Raw genomic sequence first — 24,412 nt, forward strand, 5'->3', positions numbered from 1 at the left:
AGTGGAGGAGCTGGGACTAGAACCCAGGTCCTTCTGAGTCCCAGGCCTGTGCGCTATCCACTAGGCCATGCTGGGTGCTGTTTCTCTGTTCTCAAGGGCCTTATTGTCCAGTGGGGGATGATAGACCCAAATAGTCTAAGAGGGGTTAGAGAGAGTGAGGTTTTTAATGTCTATTTTTCAATGGGATTCCAAGGTGCTATGTTAGCCTTGGGTTTGAGTGGACCATCCGCCTCGCCTCCGCATCCCAACCCCGTCTCCTCTACAGGTTCCCTCCTGGGGTCCCTCGGCGTCCACCATCTGGGATCCCTTTGGGCGGAGGCGGAGATGACCTGCAGCATCCGCAGTCGACTGGCCGAGTACCTGGAAGAACTCCGGGACCCAGAGCTGCGGAAATTCAAGTTCCACCTGGAGGACTTGGCCCCCGCGGCGGGCTGGGCCCCCATCCCCTGGGGCCGGACGGAGAAAGCCGATTCCCTGGACTTAGCCCATCTCCTGGTCGCCCATGTCGGAGAGCGGGGTGCCTGGGAGCTGGCGGTCCACGTATTTGAAAGGATACACAGGAAAGATCTGTGGGAGAGAGCCAGGGCAGAGGCGGTGGTGAGGGGTAAGTCGAGGCAGATAATTCCTGTTTAGTCAATGGTGCTGATTGAGCTCTTACGGTGGGCAGAGCACTTGAGAAAATACGAGTTAATAGGATCGATCCTATTAACAGTCTTCACAGTCTTCATCCCCACGAGTTAATAGGATCGATCCTTGCTCTCCCCTCTGGACTGTAAACTCACTGTGGGCAGGGATTGTGTCTGTTTATTGTTGTATTGTACTCTCCCAAGCACTCCAGAGAGTCCAATTCCATAGAGCTGGTCAGCATCCTCCCCACAGAGAGCTTACAGTCTAGAGGGCGAGACCGACATTAACTAAAGAGTCAATCAATGGGGTTTATTTATTTATTTATTTTAACGGTATCTGTCAGTCTAAGCTCTGGGTTAGATACGCGGTAATCAGGTTGGGCACAGTCCCTGTCCCTCATGGGGCTCCAAGTCTTAATCCCCATTTTACAGATGAGGGAGCTGAGGCCCAGATAATAATAATGACATTTATTAAGCGCTTACTATGTGCCAAGCACTGTTCTAAGCACTGGGGAAGTTACAAGGTGATCAGGTTGTCCCTCGTGGGGCTCACGGTCTTAATCCCCATTTTACAGATGCGGTAACTGAGGCACAGAGAAGCAAAGTGACCTGCCCAAGGTCACACAGCAGACGAGTTGTGGAGCTGGGACTAGAACCCAGGTCCTTCTGACTCCCAGGCACGGGCTCTATACACTAGACCACACTGCTTATTGAGTGCTTACTGTGTGCGGAGCACCCTACTAAGCTCTTGAGAGCGTACGAATCAAAAAGAGTTGGTAGACACATTCCCTCCCCACAGTGAGCTTACAATCTACAGAGGCAGACCAACAATAATTAATCAATCAGTGATATTTATTGAGCGCTTACTGTTTGCAGAGCACTTTCCTAAGCGCTTGGGAGAGTAGTAAGACTGTGAGCCCCATGTGGGACAGGAACTGTGTCCAACCTGATTACCTTGTAGCTATCCTGGCGCTCAGAACAGTGCTTGTCAATCAATCAATCAATCAATCAATCAATCGTATTTATTGAGCTCTTACTGTGTGCAGAGCACTGTACTAAGTGCTTGGGAAGCACAAGTCGGCAACACATAGAGACAGTCGCTACCCTACAGCGGGCTCACAGTCTAGAAGGGGGAGCTTAACAAATACCAAAATTATTATTATTATTATTATTATTATTATTATTACCATGCTAGAGCAGAGTTAGTAGGATGTTCCCTGCCTATAGCGAGCTAAAATTCCATGGTCTTCACTGGCTCTTCCTTCCTGCCGCTTCAGATTTGTCGGTGTCGGCTTTGGGATGCCAGTGGGAGCAGAGAAGAAGAGCAGAGCACCTGGTTGAGCCCCACGAAGCAGAAGCGACGAGAGGTGAGCTATGGTGGTTTCCTTCTCCGCACATGGGTTCTTGTATGCAGGCTTGTCCTCTCCCGAGCGATTAACACAGTGCTCTGCACACAGTAAATGCTGAGGAAATACACTATTTCCTCTTTGGGTTTTTTTAATGATATTTGTGCAGCGCTTACTATTAATTCATTCATTCAATCGTATTTATGGAGCGCTTACTGTGTGCAGAGCACTGTACTAAGCGCTTGGGAAGTACAAGTTGGCAACACATAGAGACAGTCCCTACCCAACAACAGGCTCACAGTCTAGAAGGGGGAGACAGGCAGCAAAACAAAACATATTAACAAGATAAAATAAATAGAATAGTAAATATGTACAAGTAAAATATATAGAGTAATAAATATGTACAAACATATATAAAGGTGCTGTGGGGAGGGGAAGGAGAGGGAGAGGAAGGAGAGGGCTCACTGGACCCTGTTATACTAGGTTCTGAGGTAATAATAATAATGATGATGGCATTTATTAAGCGCTTACTATGTGCAGAGCACTGTTCTAGGCGCTGGGGAGGTTACAAGGTGATCAGGTTGTCCCACGGGGGGCTCACAGTCTTCATCCCCGTTTTACAGATGAGGGAACTGAGGCCCAGAGAAGTGAAGTGACTTGCCCAAAGTCACGCAGCTGACAATCGGCAGAGCTGGGATTTGAACCCATGATCTCTGACTCCAAAGCCCGGGCTCCTTCCACTGGGCCACGCTGCTTCCCTAGGTAGATACAAGCTAGTCAGGTTGGACACAGTCCATGTCCCACATGGGGCTCACAGTCTTAATTCTAGTAAAAATAATGCCATTGATAAAAATAAATACCATTGCTGGATTAATCCAGTCAGTTGTCTTCCTGGTTGAGAGACTTTAGGTTTAGGTTTAGGTTCAGAGATCAAAGGGCCCAGGGTTAAGGTTGGAATTGGGAGTGGGATTGAGGACTGTGGTCTAGGGCTGGTTCTCAAGGTGTTTTTTTAGTTGATTTTTTTTAGATATTTACCAAGCGCTTGACATATGCAAGGCACTGTACTAAGTGCTGGAATAAATACAAGATAATCAGGTTGGAGACAGTTCCTGTCCCACATGGTGCTTACAGTCTTACTACTCTCCCAAGGGCTTAGTAAAGCACTCTGTATACAGTAACCACTCAATAAATACCACTGACTGACTAATTAATTAATGTCGGTCTGTCTCTCTAGACTGTAAGCTCACTGTGGGGAGGGAATGTACCTACCAACTCTATTGATTCGCACTCTCCCAAGTGCTTAGTACAGCGCTCTGCACGCAGTCCCCTGCAAGGAGCTCACAATTTAAACAGGAGGGAGTAGGATTTAATCCCCATTTTCCAGATGAGGTTACTGAGACCCAGAGAATCAGTCAATCGATCAATCGTATTTATTGAGCGCTTACTGTGTGCAGAGCACTGTACTAAGCGCTTGGGAAGTACAAGTTGGCAACATGTAGAGACAGTCCCTACCCAACAGTGGGCCCGCAGTCTAAAAGGGGGGAGACAGAGAACAAAACCAAACATACTAACAAAATTAAATAAATGGAATAGATATGTACAAGTAAAATAAGTGAAGTGACTTGCCTAGCAGGCAAGTGGCAGAGGAGAGATTAGAACACAGGTCCTCTGCCAATGCTGGGCTTCGCTGGTTAGTGTCGATGGGGTGCCCCATGGAGATTCCCCTTCCACCTCTGGGATTCCGGCGATAGGGCCAAGGTTGGATCAACGTGAAGATTATTAATAATAATAATTATGAGACTTGTTAGGCACTTACTATGTACCAAGCAGCACTGTTCTCAAAGCTGGGGTAGATACGAGACGATCAGGTTTGACACAGTCCCTGTCCCACGTGGGCCTCACAGTCTTAATCCCCATTTTACAGATGAGGCAACTGAGGTCCAGATAAGTGAAGTGACTTCCCCAAGGTCACGCAGCAGACAAGTGGTTGAGTTGGGATTAGAACCCAGGCCCTTCCGACTCCCAGGCCCAGGCTCTGTCCATTCATTCATTCATTCAGTCGTATTTATTGAGCGCTTACTGTGTGCAGAGGTACTAAGCGCTTGGTAAGTACAAGTCAGCAACATCTAGAGACGGTCCCTACCCGACAATGGGCTCACAGTCTAGAAGGGGAAGACAGACAACAAAACAAAACATGTGGACAGGTGTCAAGTCGTCAGAACAAATAGAATTAAAGCTAAATGCACATCATTAACGAATTAAATAGAATAGTAAATATGTGCAAGTAAAATAAATAGAGTAATAAGTCTATAAAAACATATATACAGGTGCTGTGGGGAGGGGAAGGAGGAGCCACAGCTCTAGACTGAAAGCTCATTATGGACAGGAAAAGTGTCTGCTAATTTTGTTGTATTGTACTGAGGACTTAACATTTAGAACAGTGCTCTGCACAGAGTAAGTGCTCAATAAATACCACTGATGGATCGACTACCGCCAGGGAGCCACTGTGCTTAGGTTGGACTCAGAAGTTTTGGAAAGTAGTTAGGGAGGAATTGTTGGAGGAGGTGGCATTTTGGGAAGGTCTTAAAAGGTGGAGAGGGTTGATAGAGAGAGAGATAGAGAGAGCCCAGGCCTGGGAATTAGAAAGTCATGGGTTCTAATCCCGGCTCCACCATTTGTCTGCTGGGTGACCTTGGGCAAGTCACTTTACTTCTCTGTGCTTCGGTTCCCTCATCTGTAAAATGGGGATTAAGACTGTGAGCCCCACGTGGGACAGGGACTGTATTTAACCCGATTATCTCGTATCTACCCCAGTGTTTAGAAGAGTGCCTGGCACATAGTAAGCGCTTAACAAATACCAGAATTTTCATTAACTATTATTATTATTATTGGGGGAGGGAGTTCCAGGCCAGGGAAACCTCACGAGGCAAGGACAGAGATCAGTCAGACGAGAATGGGGCAATAAAAATAATACTTGTGGTATTTGTTAAGTGCTTACTATGTGCCAAGCACTGTCCTAAGCGCGGGGGTAGATACAAGATAATCAGGCCCCACACGGATCTCACAGTCTAAGTAGGAGGGAGAACAAGTGTTGAATTCCCATTTTGCAGATGATGATGAAGATAATAATGATGATGGTATCTGTTAAGCACTTACTATGTGCTTACTAGAGAAGCAGCATGGCTCAGTGGAAAGAGCCTGAGCTTTGAAGTCAGAGGTCATGGGTTCAAATCCCAGCTCCTCCAGTTGTCAACTGGGTGACACTTAACTTCCCTGGGCCTCAGTTAGCTCATCTGTAAAATGGGGATGAAGACTGCGAGCCCCCGTGGGACAACTTGATCATCTTGTAACCTCCCCAGTGCTTAGAACAGGGCTCTGCACATAGTAAACACTTAATAAATGCAAAGCAGTTGCTGCACACAGTAGGCACTCAATAAATATGATTGAATGAATGAATGAATGTGCCAGGTGCTGTACTAAGCACTGCGGTGGACACCAGTAATTCTGGTTAAGGGAACCAAGGCTCAGAGAAGTTAAGCGCTCGATAAATATCATCGATCAACGGACGGATGGGTCGACTGACCGCCGGCCGTGTCGACCCCTCGTCATCTCTCCCGATCCAGACCCCCGGGACGTGTACCGGGAGCACATCCGACGGAAGTTCCGGTTCATTGAGGACCGCAACGCCCGGCCGGGGGAGTGCGTGAACCTCAGCCAGAGGTACACCCAGCTGCTGCTGATGGAGCGGCACCCCACCCCCCAGGACGCGGCCCCCGAATCGCCGACCGCCCGGCTGGAGGCCGCGGGGGCCCCGGAGCGCCAGCCGGGCCCAGTGCAGGTGGAGACCCTGCTGGAGCCGGACGCCTCCTGGCCGGAGCCGCCCCGCACGGTGGTCCTACAGGGGGCCGCGGGCATCGGCAAGTCCATGCTGGCCCGGAAGATCATGCTGGACTGGGCCGAGGGCCGCCTGTACCGGGCCCGCTTCGACTACCTCTTCTACATCAGCTGCAGGGAGATGAGCCGCGTGGGCCGCAGCAGCCTGGCCGGCCTCATCTCCGGCCGCTGGCCTCGACGGGAGGCCCCGCTGGCGGACATCGTGCGGAGGCCGGAGCGGCTCCTCTTCGTCATCGACGGATTCGACGAGCTAGGCCGGTCCCCTCGGAGGCCCCCGCCGGGCCGGCGGGCCGGCGGCTGGAAGGCCAAGCTGCCCGTGGCCAGTCTCCTGGGCGGCCTTCTGGGGAAGGACCTGCTGCCCGAGGCGTCCCTGCTGATCACCACGCGGCCCGCGGGCCTGGCCCGGCTGCAGCCTCTGCTGGAGCAGCCTCGCCACGCCGAGATCCTGGGCTTCTCGCGGGCCGGCCGCCGGGACTACTTCCACAAGTTCTTCGGGGACGGCCGGCGCGCCGCCCGGGCCCTGGGCTTGGTGCGGGACGTCGAGGCCCTCTCCGCCGTGTGCTTCGTGCCCCTGGTCTGCTGGATCGTCTGCACGTGCCTGAAGCAGGAGATGGAGCGCGGGGAGCCCCCGGGCCAGCCGTCCAAGACCACCACCTCCGTCTACGTCTTCTACCTCCTCAGCCTGCTGCAGCCGGACCCGGGGGGCTCCGGGCCCCGGGGTCGCCCCGTCCTGGCCCCGCTCTGCTCCCTGGCCGCCCACGGCGTCTGGGCCCGGAAGGTCCTCTTCGACGAGGGCGACCTGAGGAGGCACGGCCTGGCCGGGTCCGACGTCTCGGCCTTCCTCAACCTGAGCGTCTTCCAGAAGGACATCCACTGCCAGAGGCTGTACAGCTTCATCCACCGGAGTTTCCAGGAGTTCTTCGCCGCCCTCTTCTACCTGACCGGCGGGGACGGGCGGGAGGGCGGGAGGGGCTCCCGCCACAGCGTGACCCGGCTCCTGGAGCATTATGGCAGATCCGAGACCAGTTACCTGGCCCTGACCGTGCGCTTCCTCTTCGGGCTCTTGAACGAGGAGAACAAGAGCTACCTGGAGCGGCAGTTTGGGTGTCCGCTCTCCCCCACGGTCAAAGGGGAGCTGCTGGCCTGGATTGAAGCCAGGGCTCAGATCGGGGGCCGGACCCTGGAGCGGGGGGACGCTGGACCTCTTCTCCTGCTTGTACGAGACCCAAGAGGAAGGTTTCATCCGGCGGGCGCTGGACCCCATCCAGGTCGTCGTGGCCCGCGACCTGTCCACCAAGATGGACCACGTGATCTCGGCCTTCTGCGTGGGCAACTGCCGGAACGCGTCTGTCGTCCACCTGGGCAGCGTCGAGTTCAGCTCGGAGGAGGCCGCGGAGGGCCAGGGGCCTGTGGGGACGGAGGGGACGCACCTCGGGGACCAGCCTCTGTCGCCGTAAGTACCCGCGTCCCGTCTCTTCATTTCCCACCACTCCGATGTGGGGGGGTCTGCCTGCGTCCTGTTAGATGAGGGTGTCCTCACCGGAAGACTTGGGGGGCTCACGGTTTCTGGTTTCCTCTACCTAAATTGCATCTTTTTCCCTCCAGTCCATCTTTGGTTTTATCCAGATATTAATAATTAGATCCTCCTCATCAGCATCATTATTATTACTGTACTTAACGCATGGGAGAGTTCAATACAACAGTAAACAGACACATACCCTGCCCACAACGATTTTACAGTCTAGAGGGGGAGACGGACATTAATAGAAATAAATAAATGACAGATATTTATATAAGTGCGGTGCGGCTGAGAGGGGGGAAGTGTAAATCAGGGCGACGAAGAAGGGAGTGGAAGAAGAATGGAGGGCGCAGTCAGGGAAGGCCTCTTGGAGAAGATGGGCCATCAATAAGGCTTTGAATAATAATAATGATAACAATAATGATAGCATTTATTAAGCGCTATGTGCCAAGCACTTTTCTAAGCGCTGGGTAGGATACAAGGTGATCAGGTTGTCCCATATGGGGTTCACAGTCTTCATCCCTATTTTATGGATGAGGGAACTGAGGTACAGAGAAGTTAAGTGACTTGCCCATAGTCACACAGCTGACAATTGGCGGAGTCGGGATTTGAACCCATGAGGCCTGACTCCAGAGCCCGGGCTCTTTCCACTGAGCCACGCTGGAGAGTCACTGTCTGTTGGATAGGAGGAGGGAGGGCATTCCAGGTCAGAGGCAGGATTTGGGGGAGATGTTGGGCGAGAGATAGATCAATCAATCAATCAATCAATCAATCGTATTTATTGAGCGCTTATTGTGTGCACAGCACTGTACTAAGCGCTTGGGAAGTACAAGCTGGCATCATATAGAGACAGTCCCTACCCAACAGTGGGCTCACAGTCTAAAAGGGGGAGACAGAGATCAAAACCAAACATACTAACAAAATAAAATAAATAGAATAGATATGTACAAGTAAAATAGAGTAATAAATATGTACAAGCATATATACATATATACAGATAGATGAGATCAAGGTATCTACCCCAGCGCTTAGAACAGCTCCTGGCACATAGAAGCACTTAACAAAGATTGTTATTATTGTCATTATTATGAAATTCCATCGATTGACTGATTGGAACGTACAGCCCCTAGACTGGCCCCCGATCTCGGCGTGAGCCGAGCTAAAGGGCCGTGTTTAGCGGTATTTAGCCACCTCACCTCTCTCTTTCTCCCCTCCCTGCAGTGTGGAGAGGTGTTGGCTGCCGGACACCTACTGTGAGCATCTCTCCTCCGCCCTGAGGACCAACCAAAACCTAGCGGAGCTCGTCCTCGATCTCAACGCCCTGGGAAACCAGGGAGTGAAGCTGCTCTGTCAGGGTCTGGGACACGCCAACTGCAAACTGCAGAACTTGGGGTGAGTTTCGGCTGCACCCGTCTGCTGCTCGGAAGAACCCGGCCTGTGTTGATCCCCCCAACCCCGCTAGACTCTGACTGGTGGATTTTATATATATATATATATAGTATATATAATTTTATATATATATATATACTCCCCAGTTCTCCCAAACAGGTCATTTTTAAGCGCTTGCTATGTGCCAGGTACTATACTAAGCACTGGGGTCGATACAAGCTAATCAGGTTGGACACAGTCCTGCCTTCACTCAGAATTCCTTGAGGGCGGGGATCTCGACTACCAACTCACAGCATATCAATGAATCAATCATCATCATCATCATCAATCGTATTTTTTGAGCGCTTACTATGTGCAGAGCACTGTACTAAGCACTTGGGAAGTACAGATTGGCAACATATAGAGACAGTCCCTACCCAACATTGGGCTCACAGTCTAAAAGGGGGAGACAGAGAACAAAACCAAACATACTAACAAAATAAAATAAATAGAATAGATATGTACAAGTAAAATAAATAAATAAATAAATAGAGTAATAAATATGTACAAACATATGTACATATATACAGGTGCTGTGCGGAAGGGAAGGAGGTAAGATAGGGGGGATGGAGTGGGGGACGAGGGGGAGAGGAAGGTCCATATTTATTGAGCACTTACTGTGTGTAGTGCTCTGTACTAAGCTCTTGGGAGAATGTTGGGTAGGGACCGTCTCTATATGTTGCCAACTTGTACTTTCCAAGCGCTCAGTACAGTGAGTAGGTGCTCAATAAATATGATTGAATGAATGAATGAATGAATATACTATAATAGGGTTGGTAGACACATTTCCTGCCCACAAGTTTACAGTCTAAAGGAGGTGTATTCTCCCAAGCACTTAGTTCATTCATTCACTCAATCGTATTTATTGAGCGCTTACTGTATGCAGAGCACTGTACTAAGCGCTTGGGAAAGTACAATACAACAATAAACAGTGACATTCCTGCCCACAGCGATCTTACAGTCTAGAGGACTCCACTGTCCCCCCATCACATGGTCCCCATCAGCCCAGCTCGGACACCTCGATTTATTCCCTGCTCACGAATCACTTATCTCCTTCCATCATTTTTAAGGGACCCAACTGCTTTGGAGAAAAGTTGGACGGTGGCCATCGTGGGGATGTCCCACAGAAAAATATAATAATTGTGGTATTTGTTAAGCACTTACTATGTGCCAGGCACTGTTCTAAATTATGAAGTAGCACGGCGTAGTGGATAGAGCATGGGCCTGGGAATCAGAAGATCACGGGTTTTAATCCTGGCTCTGCCACTTGTCGGCTCTGTGACCTTGGGCAAGTCACTTCGCTTCTCTGCCTCAGTTGCCTCATCTGTAAAATGGGGATTGAGACCGTGAGCCCCACGTGGGATAGGGGCTGTGCCCATCCAGATTTTTTTGTAGCCACCCTAGCGCTTAATATAGTGCCTGGACCATAGTAAGCATTTAAAAAAACACACACACTTACTATTAAGCTCTTAGTATAGTGCCCTCCAGACAGAAGGTGCTCAATAAATACCATTGATTGACTGAAAACTCCCACTTGTAGGAAAACTCATGTGGTTCTTATTCTCAGTGTCTGACATTGCACACCCATACATGCGTGGCTCGGTGGGAAAAGCGTGGGCTTTGGAGTCAAAGGTTATGGGTTCAAATCCCAGCTCCGCCAGTTGTCAGCTGTGTGACTTTGGGCAAGTCACTTAACTTCTCTGGGCCTCAGTTACCTCATCTGTAAAATGGGGATGAAGACTGTGAGCCCCCTGTGGGACAACCTGATCAGCTTGTAACCTCCCCAGCGCTTAGAACAGTGCTTTGCACATGGTAAGCACTTAATAAATGCCATTATTATTACTTTTATTATTATTATGTACATACTATGGGACTCCGTAGTAATTAGTGGCATTTTCTGAGCACCTACTATGCGCATAATACTGTACTAAACGCTTGGGAGAGCTCAGGAGAGTTTATTCCTCAAGCGTGTCCTCAATGTGGGCAGGGAATGTCTGATTATTGTTATACTGTATTCTCCCCAGCACTTAGTCCAGTGCTCTGCACACAGTAAGCGCTCAATAAATACGATTGAATGAATGAATAGCACCCTGATACTCAGCCCAGCCCCACAGCACTTAGGTAGATATTTCCCTTTACTGTAATTTATTTTAATGTTTCTCTCCCCCTGTAGACTATAAGCTCCTTGTGGGCAGAGATCATGTCTACCAACTCTATTATACGGTATTTTCCTAAGTATTTAGTACAGTGCTCTGTACACAATAAGTACTCAATAAATGCCATCGCTATGGGAGTGCAGTAGAGTTAGTATCGATCAATCAATGGGGGGGAGTGAACGCTTCTAGGATGAAAACCAAGAAAGGAGTGGACAGTCTGACCACCCTGCTGACTCTCTCCGTGGCAGCTTGAAGAAATGCCGCTTTTCAAGCGCGGCCTGTCAGGACATCTCTTCTGCGCTCAGCGCCAACCAGAACTTGGTGATGATGGATCTGAGTAACAACGCTCTGGGGGACGTCGGGGTCAAGCTGCTCTGTGCGGGGCTGAGACACCCGAAATGCCGGCTCCAGTCACTCCAGTAAGTTGGATGGGGTTTTTTTTTGGAGAAACAAGGAGCTCAATATACATCCCTTCCCGGCCTGGGGATCCTGCTAGAACACATAATATTTGCCTCTCTCCCTCTCCCGCCCTCCCTCTCCTTCTCTCTCTTCCTCTTTCCTGCTCTCTCCCTCTCCCCATCTTTCTCTCTTCATCTTTCCCTTTCCCTGCCCCTTCCTCTCTCTCCCTCCTCTCTCCCTCCCTTTCCCTCTCCCTCTTTCTCTCCCCTTCTCATTCTCTTTTCCTCTCTCTCCCTCTCCCCATCTTTCTCTCTTCCTCTTTCCCTTCCCCCCTCTTCCTCTTTCCCTTTCCCCCCTTCCTCTTTCCCTTCTCTCCCCCTCTTCCCCCTTCTCATTCTCTTTTCCTCACTCCCTCTCCTCATCTTTCTCTCTTCCTCTTTCCCTTTCCCCCTTCTCTTCCTGTCTTTCTCTCCCTTTTCTCCCCCTTCGCATTCCCTTTTCCTCTCTCTCCCTCAACTTTCTCTCTTCCTCTCTTTCCCTTTCCCCCTTCTCTTCCTCTCTTTCTCTCCCTTCTCTCCCCTTCTCATTCTCTTTTCCTCTCTCTCTCCCTCTCCCCATATTTCTCTCTTCCTCTTTCCCTTTCCCCCCTTCCTCTTTCTCTCCCTTCTCTCCCTCTCTTCCCCCTCCCTCCCCCTTCTCATTCTCTTTTCCTCTCTCTCCCTCTCCCCATCTTTCTCTTTTCCTCTCTTTCCCTTTTCCCCTCTCTTCCTCTCTCCCTCTTTCTCTCCCTTCTCTCTCCCTCTCTTTCCCCCTCCCTCTTTCTCTCCCCCATTCTTTTCCTCTCTCTCTCCCTCTCCCCATCTTTCTCTCTTCCTCTCTTTCCCTTCCCCCCTCTCTTTCTCTTCCTTCTCTCCCTCTCTTCCCCTTTCTCTCCCCCTTCTCACTCTCTTTTCCTCTCTCCCTCTCCCCATCTTTTTTTCCTCTCTTTCCCTTTTCCCCTCTCTTCCTCTCTCCCCCTCTTTCTCTCCCTTCTCTCTCCCTCTCTTTCCCCATCCCTCTTTCTCTCCCCCATTCTTTTCCCCTCTCTCTCCCTCTCCCCATCTTTCTCTTTCCCTTTCCCCCTCTTCCTCTCCCTCCCTCTCTTTCTCTCCCTTCCCTCTCCCTCTTTCACCCTCCCTCTTTCTCTCTGCCCATTCTCTTTTCTTCTCTCTACCTCCCCATCTTTCTCTCTTCCTCTCTTTCACTTTCCCCCCTCCCCTCACTCTCCCTCTCTTCATCTCCCCCTCTTCTCTCTTCCTCTCCCTTCCCTCTCTCCCTCCCACCCCCCCAGGTTGAAAAAGTGCTACTTCGGCTGGGCCGCCTGTGAGGATCTCTCCTCCGTTCTCAGCACCAACCCGCATCTTATGGAGCTGGACCTGACCGGCAATGCCTTGGGTGATGCAGGGGTGCAGCTGCTGTGTGTGGGAATGAAGCAACCATCTTGTCGACTGAAGACGCTATGGTCAGATCCCACTCCATTCTCCACTCCGATGGGAATCAACCGTGGGCCGGTGGAGAGATCTAGTGGGGCTGGAAATCCAGACATCTCAGCAGGGATTGCTCCTCAGGAGTTCCCTTGTGAGGGTGTTTTCATGGAATAATAACAGTACCTATTAAGCGTTTGCTATGTGCCGATCACAATATTAAGCGCTGAGGTAGATACAGCACTGATGTACCTATCTGTAATTTATTTATTTGTGTCGGTGTCTGTCTCCTGTCTCTAGACTGCAAACTCATTGCGGGCAGGGAGTGTGTCTATTTATTGTCGTACTGTACTCTCCCGAGAGCTAAGCTCTGCACACAGTAAGCGCTCAATAAATATGATTGAATGAATTGAATGAATGAATGAACTTCAGAGAATCTACAACTGAGGGATGGGAGCAGATAAGGAAACCTTAAGGGGCTGGGGCTATCAGTTTAGAAGATCAAAGAAAAAATGTGTTTGAAGGGAAATGTCTCCTTCAACCCAAATGGGTAACTCTCAAACGAATTGATTGACTAGCTTTATTGTAAAGTGTGGATCTCAGTGGATCAAGTAATTATCAGAAATTAGGTGATTACCATGTAATTATCGGATTATCAGTCCCTGTACCACGTGGGACTCACGGTCTAAGGAGAACACAAATGAGGAACCAAGGCCCAAGGAAAAAGCCCAGGCCTAGGAGTCTGAAGGACCTGGGTTCTAATCCCAGCTCAACCACTTGTCTGCTGTGTGACCTTGGACAAGTCACTTCACCTTTCTGAGCTTCAGTTAATTCGTCTGTAAAAGGGTAATTAAGACTACAAGCCTCATGTCTGACATAAATTGTATTCAACCCTGAATAGCTTATATCTACCCCAGCCCTTAGTGCAGTGCCAGGGACATAGTAAGCGCTTAGCAAATAACAGAAAAAAAGAGGAAATTATGCTTCGTCAATTTCCCTTCCGGCAGTGAGTCGTATTTACTGAGCATTTACTGTGGGCAGAGCACTGTACTAAGTGCTTAGGAAAGTACGACAGAGAAGCAGAGAAGCAGCATGGCTCTGTGGAAAGAGCCCAGGCTCTGGAGTCAGAGGTCATGGGTTCAAATCCCAGTTCTGCCAGTTGTCAGCTGTGTGACTTTGGGCAAGTCACTTCACTTCTGTGTGCCTCAGTTACCTCACCTGCAAAAATGGGGATTAAAACTGTGAGCCCCCCGTGGGACAACCTGATCACCTTCATCATCATCATCATCAATCATATTTATTGAGCGCTTACTGTGTGCAGAGCACTGTACTAAGCGCTTGGGAAGTACAAGTTGGCAACACATAGAGACAGTCCCTACCCAACAGTGGGCTCACAGTCTAAAAGGGGGAGACAGAGAACAAAACCAAACGTACTAACAAAATAAAATAAATAGAATAGTAACCTCCCCAGCGCTTAGAACAGTGCTTTGCACATAGTAAGCGCTTAACAAATACCATCATTATTATTATTACGACATAAAAGAGTTGATAGGCACATTCCCAGCCACAACGTGGTCACAGTCTAGAGGGGGAGATGGATATTAATATAAATAAATAATTCCCATCTATAAACTGTAAGATCATTGTGGGCAGGGGATGTATCTGTTTATTGTGTTCTCCCAAGCACTTAGTACAGTGTTTGGCACACAGTAAGAGCTCAATAAATACGATTGGCTGATGTGGCTTAGTGGAAAGAGCATGGGCTGGAGAGTCAAGGTTGTGGGTTCTAATCTCGGCTCTGCCTCTTATCAGATGTGTGACTTTGGGTGAGTCACTTAACTTCTCTGTGCCTCAGTTACCTCATCTGGAAAATGGGGATTAAGACCGTGAGCCCCATGTGGGACAACTTGATTACCTTGTATCTACCCCAGAGCTTAGAACAGTGCTTGGCACATAGTAAGCACTTTACAAATATTATTATTATTATTATTATTATTATTATTATTATTATTATCATGGCCTAGTGGCAAGAGTGCGGTCTTGAGAGTCAGAGGACGTGGGTTCTAATCCCGGCTCTGCCACTTGTCTGCTGTGTGATTTTGGGCAAGTCACTTCACTTCTCTGTGCCTCAGTTACCTCATCTGTAAAATGGGGATTAAGACTGTGAGCCCCATGTGGCACAGGGGCTGTGTCCAACTCAATTTGCTTGTATCCATCCCAGGGCTTAGTACAGTGCCTGGCACATAGTAAGCGCTTAAAGAATACCATAATAATAATAATAATAATATAACACCGTCCACGTCCCACATGGGGCTCACGGTCTTAATCCCAATTTTCCAGATGAGGTACCTGAGGTGCAGAGAGGTGAATCAATCAATCAATCAATCGTATTTATTGAGCGCTTACTGTGTACAGAGCACTGTACTAAGCGCTTGGGAAGTACAAGTTGGCAACATATAGAGGCGGTCCCTACCCAACAATGGGCTCACAGTCTAAAAGATTTGTCCAAAGTCACCCGGCAGACAAGGGGCAGGGCCAGGATTAGAGCTCAGGTTCTTCTGACTCTTGGGCCCATGCTCTCTCCACTAGAGATTTTTTTTAAAATGGCATTTATTAAGCGCTTACTATGTGCAAAGCACTGTTGTAAACGCTGAGCACTGTTCTAAGCCCTACTGGCCCTACTGAGAGCTCACCTCCTCCAGGAGGCCTTCCCAGACTGAGCCCCTTCCTTCCTCTCCCCCTCGTCCCCCTCTCCATTCCCCCCATCTTACCTCCTTCCCTTCCCCAGAGCACCTGTATATATGTATATATGTTTGTACATATTTATTACTCTATTTATTTATTTACTTTTTTTACTTGTACACATCTAGTCTATTTATTTTATTTTGTTAGTATGTTTGGTTTTGTTCTCTGTCTCCTCCTTTTAGACTGTGAGCCCACTGTTGGGTAGGGACTGTACCTATATGTTGCCAATTTGTACTTCCCAAGCGCTTAGTCCAGTGCTCTGCACATAGTAAGCGCTCAATAAATACGATTGATGGTGATGATGATAAGCCCTACTGGCCCTACTGAGAGCTCACCTCCTCCAGGAGGCCTTCCCAGACTGAGCCCCTTCCTTCCTCTCCCCCTCGTCCCCCTCTCCATTCCCCCATCTTACCTCCTTCCCTTCCCCACAGCACCTGTATATATGTATATATGTTTGTACATATTTATTACTCTATTTATTTTTTTTACTTGTACATATCTATTCTATTTATTTTATTTTGTTAGTATGTTTGGTTTTGTTCTCTGTCTCCCCCTTTTAGACTGTGAGCCCACTGGTGGGTAGGGACTGTCTCTAGATGTTGCCAATTTGTACTTCCCAAGCGCTTAGTCCAGCGCTCTGCACATAGTAAGCGCTCAATAAATACGACTGATGATGATGATAAGCGCTGGGATTTGCCTTTGTCCTCTCCAGGCTAAAGATCTGTCATCTGACAAGGGCCTCCTGCGTGGAGCTGGCTTCCGTTCTCAGCATGGACTGCAGCCTGACAGAGCTTGACTTGAGCCTGAACGATTTGGAGGATGCGGGCGTTCGCCTACTCTGTGAGGGACTTGGCCAGCCCAAGAGCAAACTGCAAAAACTCAGGTACATGCTTTGCTTTCTCCTTAAATCCTCTCAATCAATCAATCAATCAATCAATCAATCGTATTTGCTTTCTCCTTAAATCCTCTCAATCGGTCAATCAATCAATCAATCTTACTGTGTGCAGAGCACTGGACTAAGCACTTGGGAAGTACAAGTTGGCAACATATAGAGACGGTGGGCTCACATCTCAGCCGGGGATGGGCATAATAATAATAATAATTGCGCTAATTGTTAAGCGCTTGCCATTTCTAGACTGTGAGCCCGTTATTGGGCAGGGATCGCCTCTTTTGGTTGCCGAATTGTACTTTCCAAGCATTCATTCATTCATTCAATCGTATTTATCGAGCACTGTGTGCGGAGCACTGTACTAAGCACTTGGGAAGTACAAGTTGGCAACATATTCATTTATTCATTCATTCAATCGTATTTATTGAGCGCTTACTGTGTGCAGAGCACTGTACTAAGCGCTTGGGAAGTACAAGATGGCAACATATTCATTCATTCAATCGTATTTATTGAGCACTTACTGTGTGCAGAGCACTGTGCTAAGCGCTTGGGAAGTACAAGTTAACAATATTTTCATTCATTCAATCATATTTATTGAGCACTTACTGTGTGCAGAGCACTGTACTAAGCGCTTGGGAAGTACAAGTTGGCAACATATAGAGACGGTCCCTACCTAACAACGGGCTCACAGTCTAGAAGGGGGAGACAGACAACAAAACAAAATATGTGGACAGGTGTCGTCAGAACAAATAGAATTAAATAGATCTATTTAATTAAATGGAATTAAAGCTAGATGCACATCATTAACAAAATAAATAGAAAAGTAAATATGTGCAACTAAAATAAAGCACTTAGTGCAGTGCTTTGCACACAGTAAGCACTCAATAAATACAATTGAATGAATGTGCCGTGCACTGTACTAAGCGCAGGGGTGGATACCAGCAAATCGGGTTGGACACAGTCCCAGTCCCATGTGGGGATCAGAGTCTCAATCCCTATTTTACAGATGAGGTAAGCGAGTAGCAGAAGTTGTAGTAGCAGTAGTAGTAGGAGTAATAATGATGGCATTTGTTAAGTGCTCACTTAGAGAAGCAGCCCGGGCTTTGGAGACAGAGGTCATGGGTTCAAATCCCAGCTCCGCCAATTACCAGCTGTGTGACTTTGGGCAAGTCACTTAACTTCTCTGAAACCCGGGCAGTGACCCCCGAACCTCGCCCGGCCCGGCCCTTCTAGACTGGCCCCCTCCTTCCTTTCCCCCTCTTTCCCCTCCCTATCCCCCCACTTACCTCCTTCCCCTCCCCACAGCACTTGTATATATGTATATATGTTTGTACATATTTATTCCTCTATTTTATTTGTACATATTTATTCAATTTATTTTATTTTGTTAATATGTTTTGTTTTGTTCTCTGTCTCCCCCTTCTAGACTGTGAGCCCGCTGTTGGGTAGGGACCGTCTCTCTGTGTTGCCAACTTGTACTTCCCAAGCGCTTAGTCCAGTGCTCTGCACACAGTAAGCGCTCAATAAATACGATTGAATGAATGAACGAATGAATTGGCCTCAGTTACCCCATCTGTAAAATGGGGATGAAGACTGTGAACCCCCCGTGGAACAAACTTATCAGCTTGTAACCTCCCCAGCGCTTAGAACAGTGCTTTGCACAGAGTAAGGGCTTAATAAAGGCCATCATTATTATTATTATGTGCCACACACTAGTAGTTCTACCTCTCCCAGGATTGGTTCTCTGTCTCCCCCTTTTAGACTGTGAGCCCACTGTTGGGTAGGGACTGTCTCTATATGTTGCCAATTTGTACTTCCCAAGCGCTTAGTACAGTGCTCTGCACATAGTAAGTGCTCAATAAATACGATTGATGATGATGATGTTGGTGAGTGCACCAGAGGCCCAAGAGTCAACGCCTGCGTAGAAGACGCTGAGAGCATGCGTTTCCCCCGACCTGTCCCCCCATCTCTCGGAGCCCACCGTTGGGTAGGGACCGCCTCTCTATGTTGCCAACTTGTACTTCCCAAGCGCTTAGTCCAGTGCTCTGCACACAGTAAGCGCTCAATAAATACGATTGATTGATGGATTGATTGATCGATCTCTCGGTCCGCCCTTCAGGTTGGGGATTTGCCGGCTGACGTCAGCTGCCTGCGGGGCCATCTCCACGGCCCTCGGGCCCAACGGCCACCTCAAGGAACTGGACCTGAGCTTCAACGACCTGGGGGACGGAGGAGCCCATCAGCTCTGTGGCGGGCTGAACCACCCCAACTGCAAACTGCAGAAGCTCTGGTGAGTTCCTGGAGGACTGGTGGGTTGGGGAGAGGCGGGGAGGGAGTCAATCAATCAATCAATCAATCGTATTTATTGAGCGCTTACTGTGTGCAGAACACTGGACTAAGCGCTTGGGAAGTACAAGCTGGCAACATATAGAGACGGTCCCTACCCAACAGTGGGCTCACGGTCTAAAAGGGGGAGACAGAGAACAAAACCAAACCTACTAACAAAATAAAATTAATAGGATAGATATGTACAAGTAAAATAAATAAATAAATAAATAAATAAATAAATAGGGTAATAAATCTGTACAAACATATATACATATGTACAGGTGCTGTGGGGAAGGGAAGGAGGTAAGATAATAAGCATTTAACAAGTACCGCAATTATTAAATAGCAGAGCCAGGATTAGAAACCAAGTCCTTCGGTTTCCCAGGCCCATACTCTACCCAGTAGGCCTGATGATGATGATGACCCAGAGTAAGCGCTTAACAAACCCCACGATAACGCGACATTTCTGCGAATCGTTCATTCCCCCACAGGTTGGACAGTTGCTGTCTCACTGCCATTGCCTGTGAGAGTCTTTCTTCAGTCATCGCCAAACATCAGACTCTGACCAAACTGTACCTGACCAACAACGCCCTGGGCGACGCCGGAGTTGGCCTGCTGTGTGAGAGACTCAATCAGCCGACGTGCAAACTGCGGACGCTCTGGTACGAAGCTGCTTGTTTCCTTTATCAGTTAATCAATCAATAGATCAACCACGGCTCAGTAGAAAGAGCCCGGGCTTTGGAGTCAGAGGTCCTGGGTTCAAATCCCCGCTCCGCTACTTGTCAGCTGTGTGACTTCGGGCAAGTCACTTAACTTCTCTGTGCCTCAGTTCCCTCATCTGTACAATAGGGATGAAGACTGTGAGCCCCATGTGGCACAACCTGATTACCTTGTATCCCCCCAGCGCTTAGAACAGTGCTTTGCACGTAGTAAGCGCTTAATAAATGCCATCATTATTATCATCATTATTATTATTATTACGGCCTAGTGGAAAGAATTCGGGTATGAGAGTCAGGGGCCCTGGGTTCTACTCCCGGCTCCACCAGTTTTCTGCTGTGTGATCTTAGTCAAGACTCCCCCTCTAGACTGTCCATTAGGTTGTTATATAGTATATTGTGTTATACTAAGCACTTAGTATAGTGCTTTGCACATGGTAAGCGCTCAATAAATATGATCGACTGACTTCTCTTCTCTGTGCCTCAGTTCCTCAACTGTAAAAAGGTGAATCAGTCCCCGTTTTCCCTCCCCATGTGGGATTTGGGGAGGACTTGGGACTTACCCCAGATCTTAATACAGTGCTTAGCGTAGAGCAAATGCTTATGAAATACCACCATGGCTATCGATCAATCAATCATTCTGTGATATTATTATTAATATAATATAATAACAATAATAATAAGGATATTTGTTAAGCCCTTACTATATGCCAAACCCTGTTCTAAGGGCTGGGTTAGATGCAAAGTTATCAGTTTGGACACAGTACCTGTCCAATATGGGGCTCACAGTCTAGGTAGAAGGGAGTAGGATTTAATCCCCCATTTTTATAGGTGAGGAAACTGAGCCCAGAAAAGTTAAGTGACTTGACCAAGGTCATACAGATAGCAAGTGGTGGAGCTGGGATTAGGACGCTTGGGAGAGGACAATGCACTCGGCATCACTGGTGACTTCTTCAAAAATGGCCATATATATTTCCATTTAGGGATCATGTCCGCTAACTCTGTTTTAGAGTACTCTCTCCATAGCTTAGCAGAGTGCTCTGTACACAGTAAGGACTCAATAAATACAACCGATTAATTGTTTAGATGTTTGTACGCTAGCTTAATATGCCCTCAGTCAGTCAATCAGTCAATCGCATTTATTGAAATTCTACTGGGGGTAGAGCACTTTACTAAGCCTTTGAGAACACAATAGAGTAAGTAGACAATGGTCCATTCATTCATTCATTCAATCGTATTTATTGAGCGCTTACTGTGTGCAGAGCACTGTACTAAGCACTTGGGAAGTCCAAGTTGGCAACATATAGTGATGGTCCCTACCCAACAGCAGGCTCACAGTCTAGAAGGGGGAGACAGACAACAAAACAGAACATATTAACAAAATAAAATAAATAGAATAACTATTTACAAATAAAATAAATAAATAGAGTAATAAATATGTACAAACATATATACGTATATACAGGTGCTGTGGGGAGGGGAAGGAGGTAAGGCGGGGGGGATGGGGAGGGGGAGAAGGGGGAGAAGTTAAGTTAAACGCTTACTATGTGTCAAGCCCTGTTCTAAGCACTGGGGTAGATACAAGGTAATGAGGTGGTCCCACGTGGGGCTCCCAGTCTTAATCCCCATTTTACAGATGAGGTAAACTGAGGCACGGACAAGTTAAGTGACTTGTCCAAAGTCACACAGCTGATAAGTGGCCGAGCTGGGATTAGAACCCATGCTCACTGACTCTCCAAGCCCATGCTCTTTCCACAAAGCCACGTTGCTTCAATAGTATTTATGGGGCAATCAATCAATCAATCAATCAATCGTATTTATTGAGCGCTTACTATGTGCAGAGCACTGTACTAAGCGCTTGGGAAGTACAAATTGGCAACACATAGAGACAGTCCCTACCCAACAGTGGGCTCACAGTCTAAAAGAGTAAGGGGCACTTACTCAACGCAGAGCCCTGTACTGAGCGACTGGAAGAGTACTATAGTCTTAGACAAAATCCCTGTGCTCAAAAAGCTTACAACCTGCTGTGTGCAGAGCACTGTACTAATTCTTGGGAGAGTACAATCAAGTTAGTAGGCATGATCCCTGTCCTCATTTATTCAATCGTATTTATCGAGCATGCTTATTATGTGCAGAGCACTGTACTAAGTGCTTGGGAGAGTACAATACAACATTAAAAAAACACAGTCCCTGCCCACAACCAGCTTACAGTCTAGGGGTAGAGTCTGTATATGTTGCCAACTTCTACTTCCCAAGCGCTTAGTACAGTGCTCTGCACACAGTAAGCGCTCAATAAATACGATTGATTGATTGATTGATTGGGTTTACAAGCCCTCAAGGAGCTGTTGTCTACTAAGTGCAGAGCACTGTACTAAGCACTTGGGAGAGTACAATCGAGTAAGTAGACACAATCCCTAGCATGGCTCAGTGGAAAGAGCCCGGGCTTGGGAGTCAGAGGTCATGGGTGCTAATCCTGCTCCTCCACATGTCGACTGTGTGACTTTGGGCAAGTCGCTTAACTTCTCTGCGCCTCAGTTACCTCATCTGGAAAATGGGGATTAAGACTGTGAGCCCCACATGGGACAACCTGATTACCTTGTATCTCCCCCAGTACTTAGAACAGTGCTTGGCGCATTATTATCATTATTATTATCCCTGCCCTCAAGGAGCTTACAGCCTAGCAGAAATGGAGGGCGCTTCGTACAATCCCGAGAAGAAAAATGTGGGACGGGGCCCTGATTCTTTCTGCATCTCCTCAGGTTGTTTGGGATGGAGCTGAAGGCGGAGACCCAGAACACTCTGGCCGCCCTTCGCAGGACCAAGCCCCACTTGGACATCGGCTCCTGAACCCGCAGCCCCGCAAGTCCCCCCGCAGCAGCAGAGGGTGGGAATGGGGGGAGATTCCGGACACTCGTGGGAGGCCGCGGAGGAGGGAGAGGGAAAGGAGAGCAGAAATTCCTTCCCGCGGAAGGCCGGGATTACGGTGGTGCACGGGTCCGTCTGCTCCCTAAGGCAAGATGCCCACTTTCCCCTCTCCCGCCGGTTTCCTCTGCTCCTTGGAAATGCCAATTGACCGGATACTTTTTGTTTCTTCATGTTTTATTAAAAAGGCCTTTTCTAAATTCAGCAGTTTCCGTCACTTCGGCCCCTGCAGCCGCTGAAGCTACTTGGGCATGGGGGATGTGGGCACTGCTTGCCTTGTGGGGGAAGTGGATGGGAGACCGTCAGTCAGTTATCTCTATTGAGCACTTACTGCATGCAAAGCACTGTACTAAGCGCTTGGGAGAGTACAATATAAACATTCATTCATTCATTCAATCGTATCTATTTATTTATTTATTTTACTATTTATTTATTTATTTATTTTACTTGTACATATCTATTCTATTTATTTTATTTTGTTAGTATGTTTGGTTTTGTTCTCTGTCTCCCCCTTTTAGACTGTGAGCCCACTGTTGGGTAGGAACTGTCTCTATATGTTGCCAATTTGTACTTCCCAAGCGCTTAGTACAGTGCTCTGCACATAGTAAGCGCTCAATAAATACGATTGATGATGATGATGATGATGATTTATTGAGCGCTTACTGTAACAGACACATCCCCTGCTCACAACAAGCTCATAGTCTAGAGGGGGAGACAGGCTCAGTGGAAAGAGAACGGGCTCTGGAGTCAGAGGTCATGGGTTCAAATCCCGGCTCTGTCAACTGTGTGACTTTGGGCACGTCACTTAAATTCTCTGTGCCTCAGTTCCCTCATCTGTAAAATGGGGATTAAAACTGTGAGCCCCATGTGGGACAACCTGATCACCTTGTAAGCTCCCCAGCGCTTAGAACAGTGCTTTGCACATACTAAGCGCTTAACAAATACCGTGATCATTATTATTATTAAATAAATGACTGATAACTGGGAGGGGGGATTAATTATGGGGGCGAGTCGCGGAAGAGGGTGGGAGAAGAGGAAAGGAGGGCTTAATCAGGGAAGGCCTCTTGGAGGAAGGGGGCTTCCTTCAGGGCTCAACCATCCCTCAGCAGCTGGAGCTGCGGCCCCGTCGCCATGGCAACCCATCAGGAAGCAGGAACTCCAGTGAAGGTTAGACTACGAAATTGGGGTCATCATGGCAATTGAACGGGACTAGGGGACGGGGAAGGTTTGCTGAGTATCCCGGGAAATGTAGTTTCCTCTTGTCCCGATCAATCGGCAAATCCATCAGCAATATAATTAGCAGGCAGGCATTACTATCATCATCAGTGGCATTTATTGAGAAGCAGCGTAGCTCAGTGGAAAGAGCACGGGCTTGGGAGTCAGAGGTCATGGGTTCTAATTCCGGCTCCGCCACATGTCTGCTGTATGACCTTGGGCAAGTCACTTAATCAATCAATTGTATTTATTGAGCGCTTACTGTGTGCAGAGCACTGTACTAAGCACTTGGGAAGTACAAGTTGGCAACATATAGAGACAGTCCCTACCCAACAGTGGGCTCACAGTATAAAACTTCTTAACTTCTCTGATCCTCAATTACCTCATCTGTAAAATGGGGATGAAGACTGTAAGCCCCACGTGGGACAACCCGATCAACTTGTATCCCCCCCCAGAGTTTAGAACAGTGCTTTGCACATAGTAAGTGCTTAACAAATGCTATTATTATTATTATTGCGTGCAGAGCACTCCACTAAGAGCTTGGGAAAAGGGAAAAAGGGAAAAAGGGGGCTCAGAAAGATATGGAACGCTTCATGAATTTGTGTGTCATGTATGATGATGATGTATTATTAACACCGACTTTCCCTCCAGCTTACCCCCATTCACCTTCAACCGGCACGAAGGATTCTGAGAAGGGTAGAACAGAATGCTTCAGGTTACCGGGGAATATTCCCAGAGTGAAGGGTACATCTTGAGCGTGATCTGG

At 48.1% G+C, this 24,412-nt stretch overlaps 1 protein-coding gene across 1 annotated transcript; it reads left to right on the forward strand.

The window, feature by feature from the left end:
- The first annotated feature begins 324 nt into the window (after positions 1-324).
- Positions 325-22,616, forward strand: LOC119933267 (NACHT, LRR and PYD domains-containing protein 12-like). Its single transcript, XM_038752689.1, is given in 11 exon segments — positions 325-604; positions 1,904-1,993; positions 5,596-7,055; positions 7,057-7,319; positions 8,607-8,777; positions 11,218-11,388; positions 12,699-12,869; positions 16,289-16,459; positions 18,585-18,755; positions 19,285-19,455; positions 22,269-22,616. Coding segments are annotated over 11 exon segments (3,207 nt in total). The 3' UTR covers positions 22,357-22,616.
- Positions 22,617-24,412: the final 1,796 nt, after the last annotated feature.

The sequence above is a fragment of the Tachyglossus aculeatus genome, chromosome 10 (genome assembly GCF_015852505.1).
Source record: "Tachyglossus aculeatus isolate mTacAcu1 chromosome 10, mTacAcu1.pri, whole genome shotgun sequence".
NCBI lineage: Eukaryota > Metazoa > Chordata > Mammalia > Monotremata > Tachyglossidae > Tachyglossus > Tachyglossus aculeatus.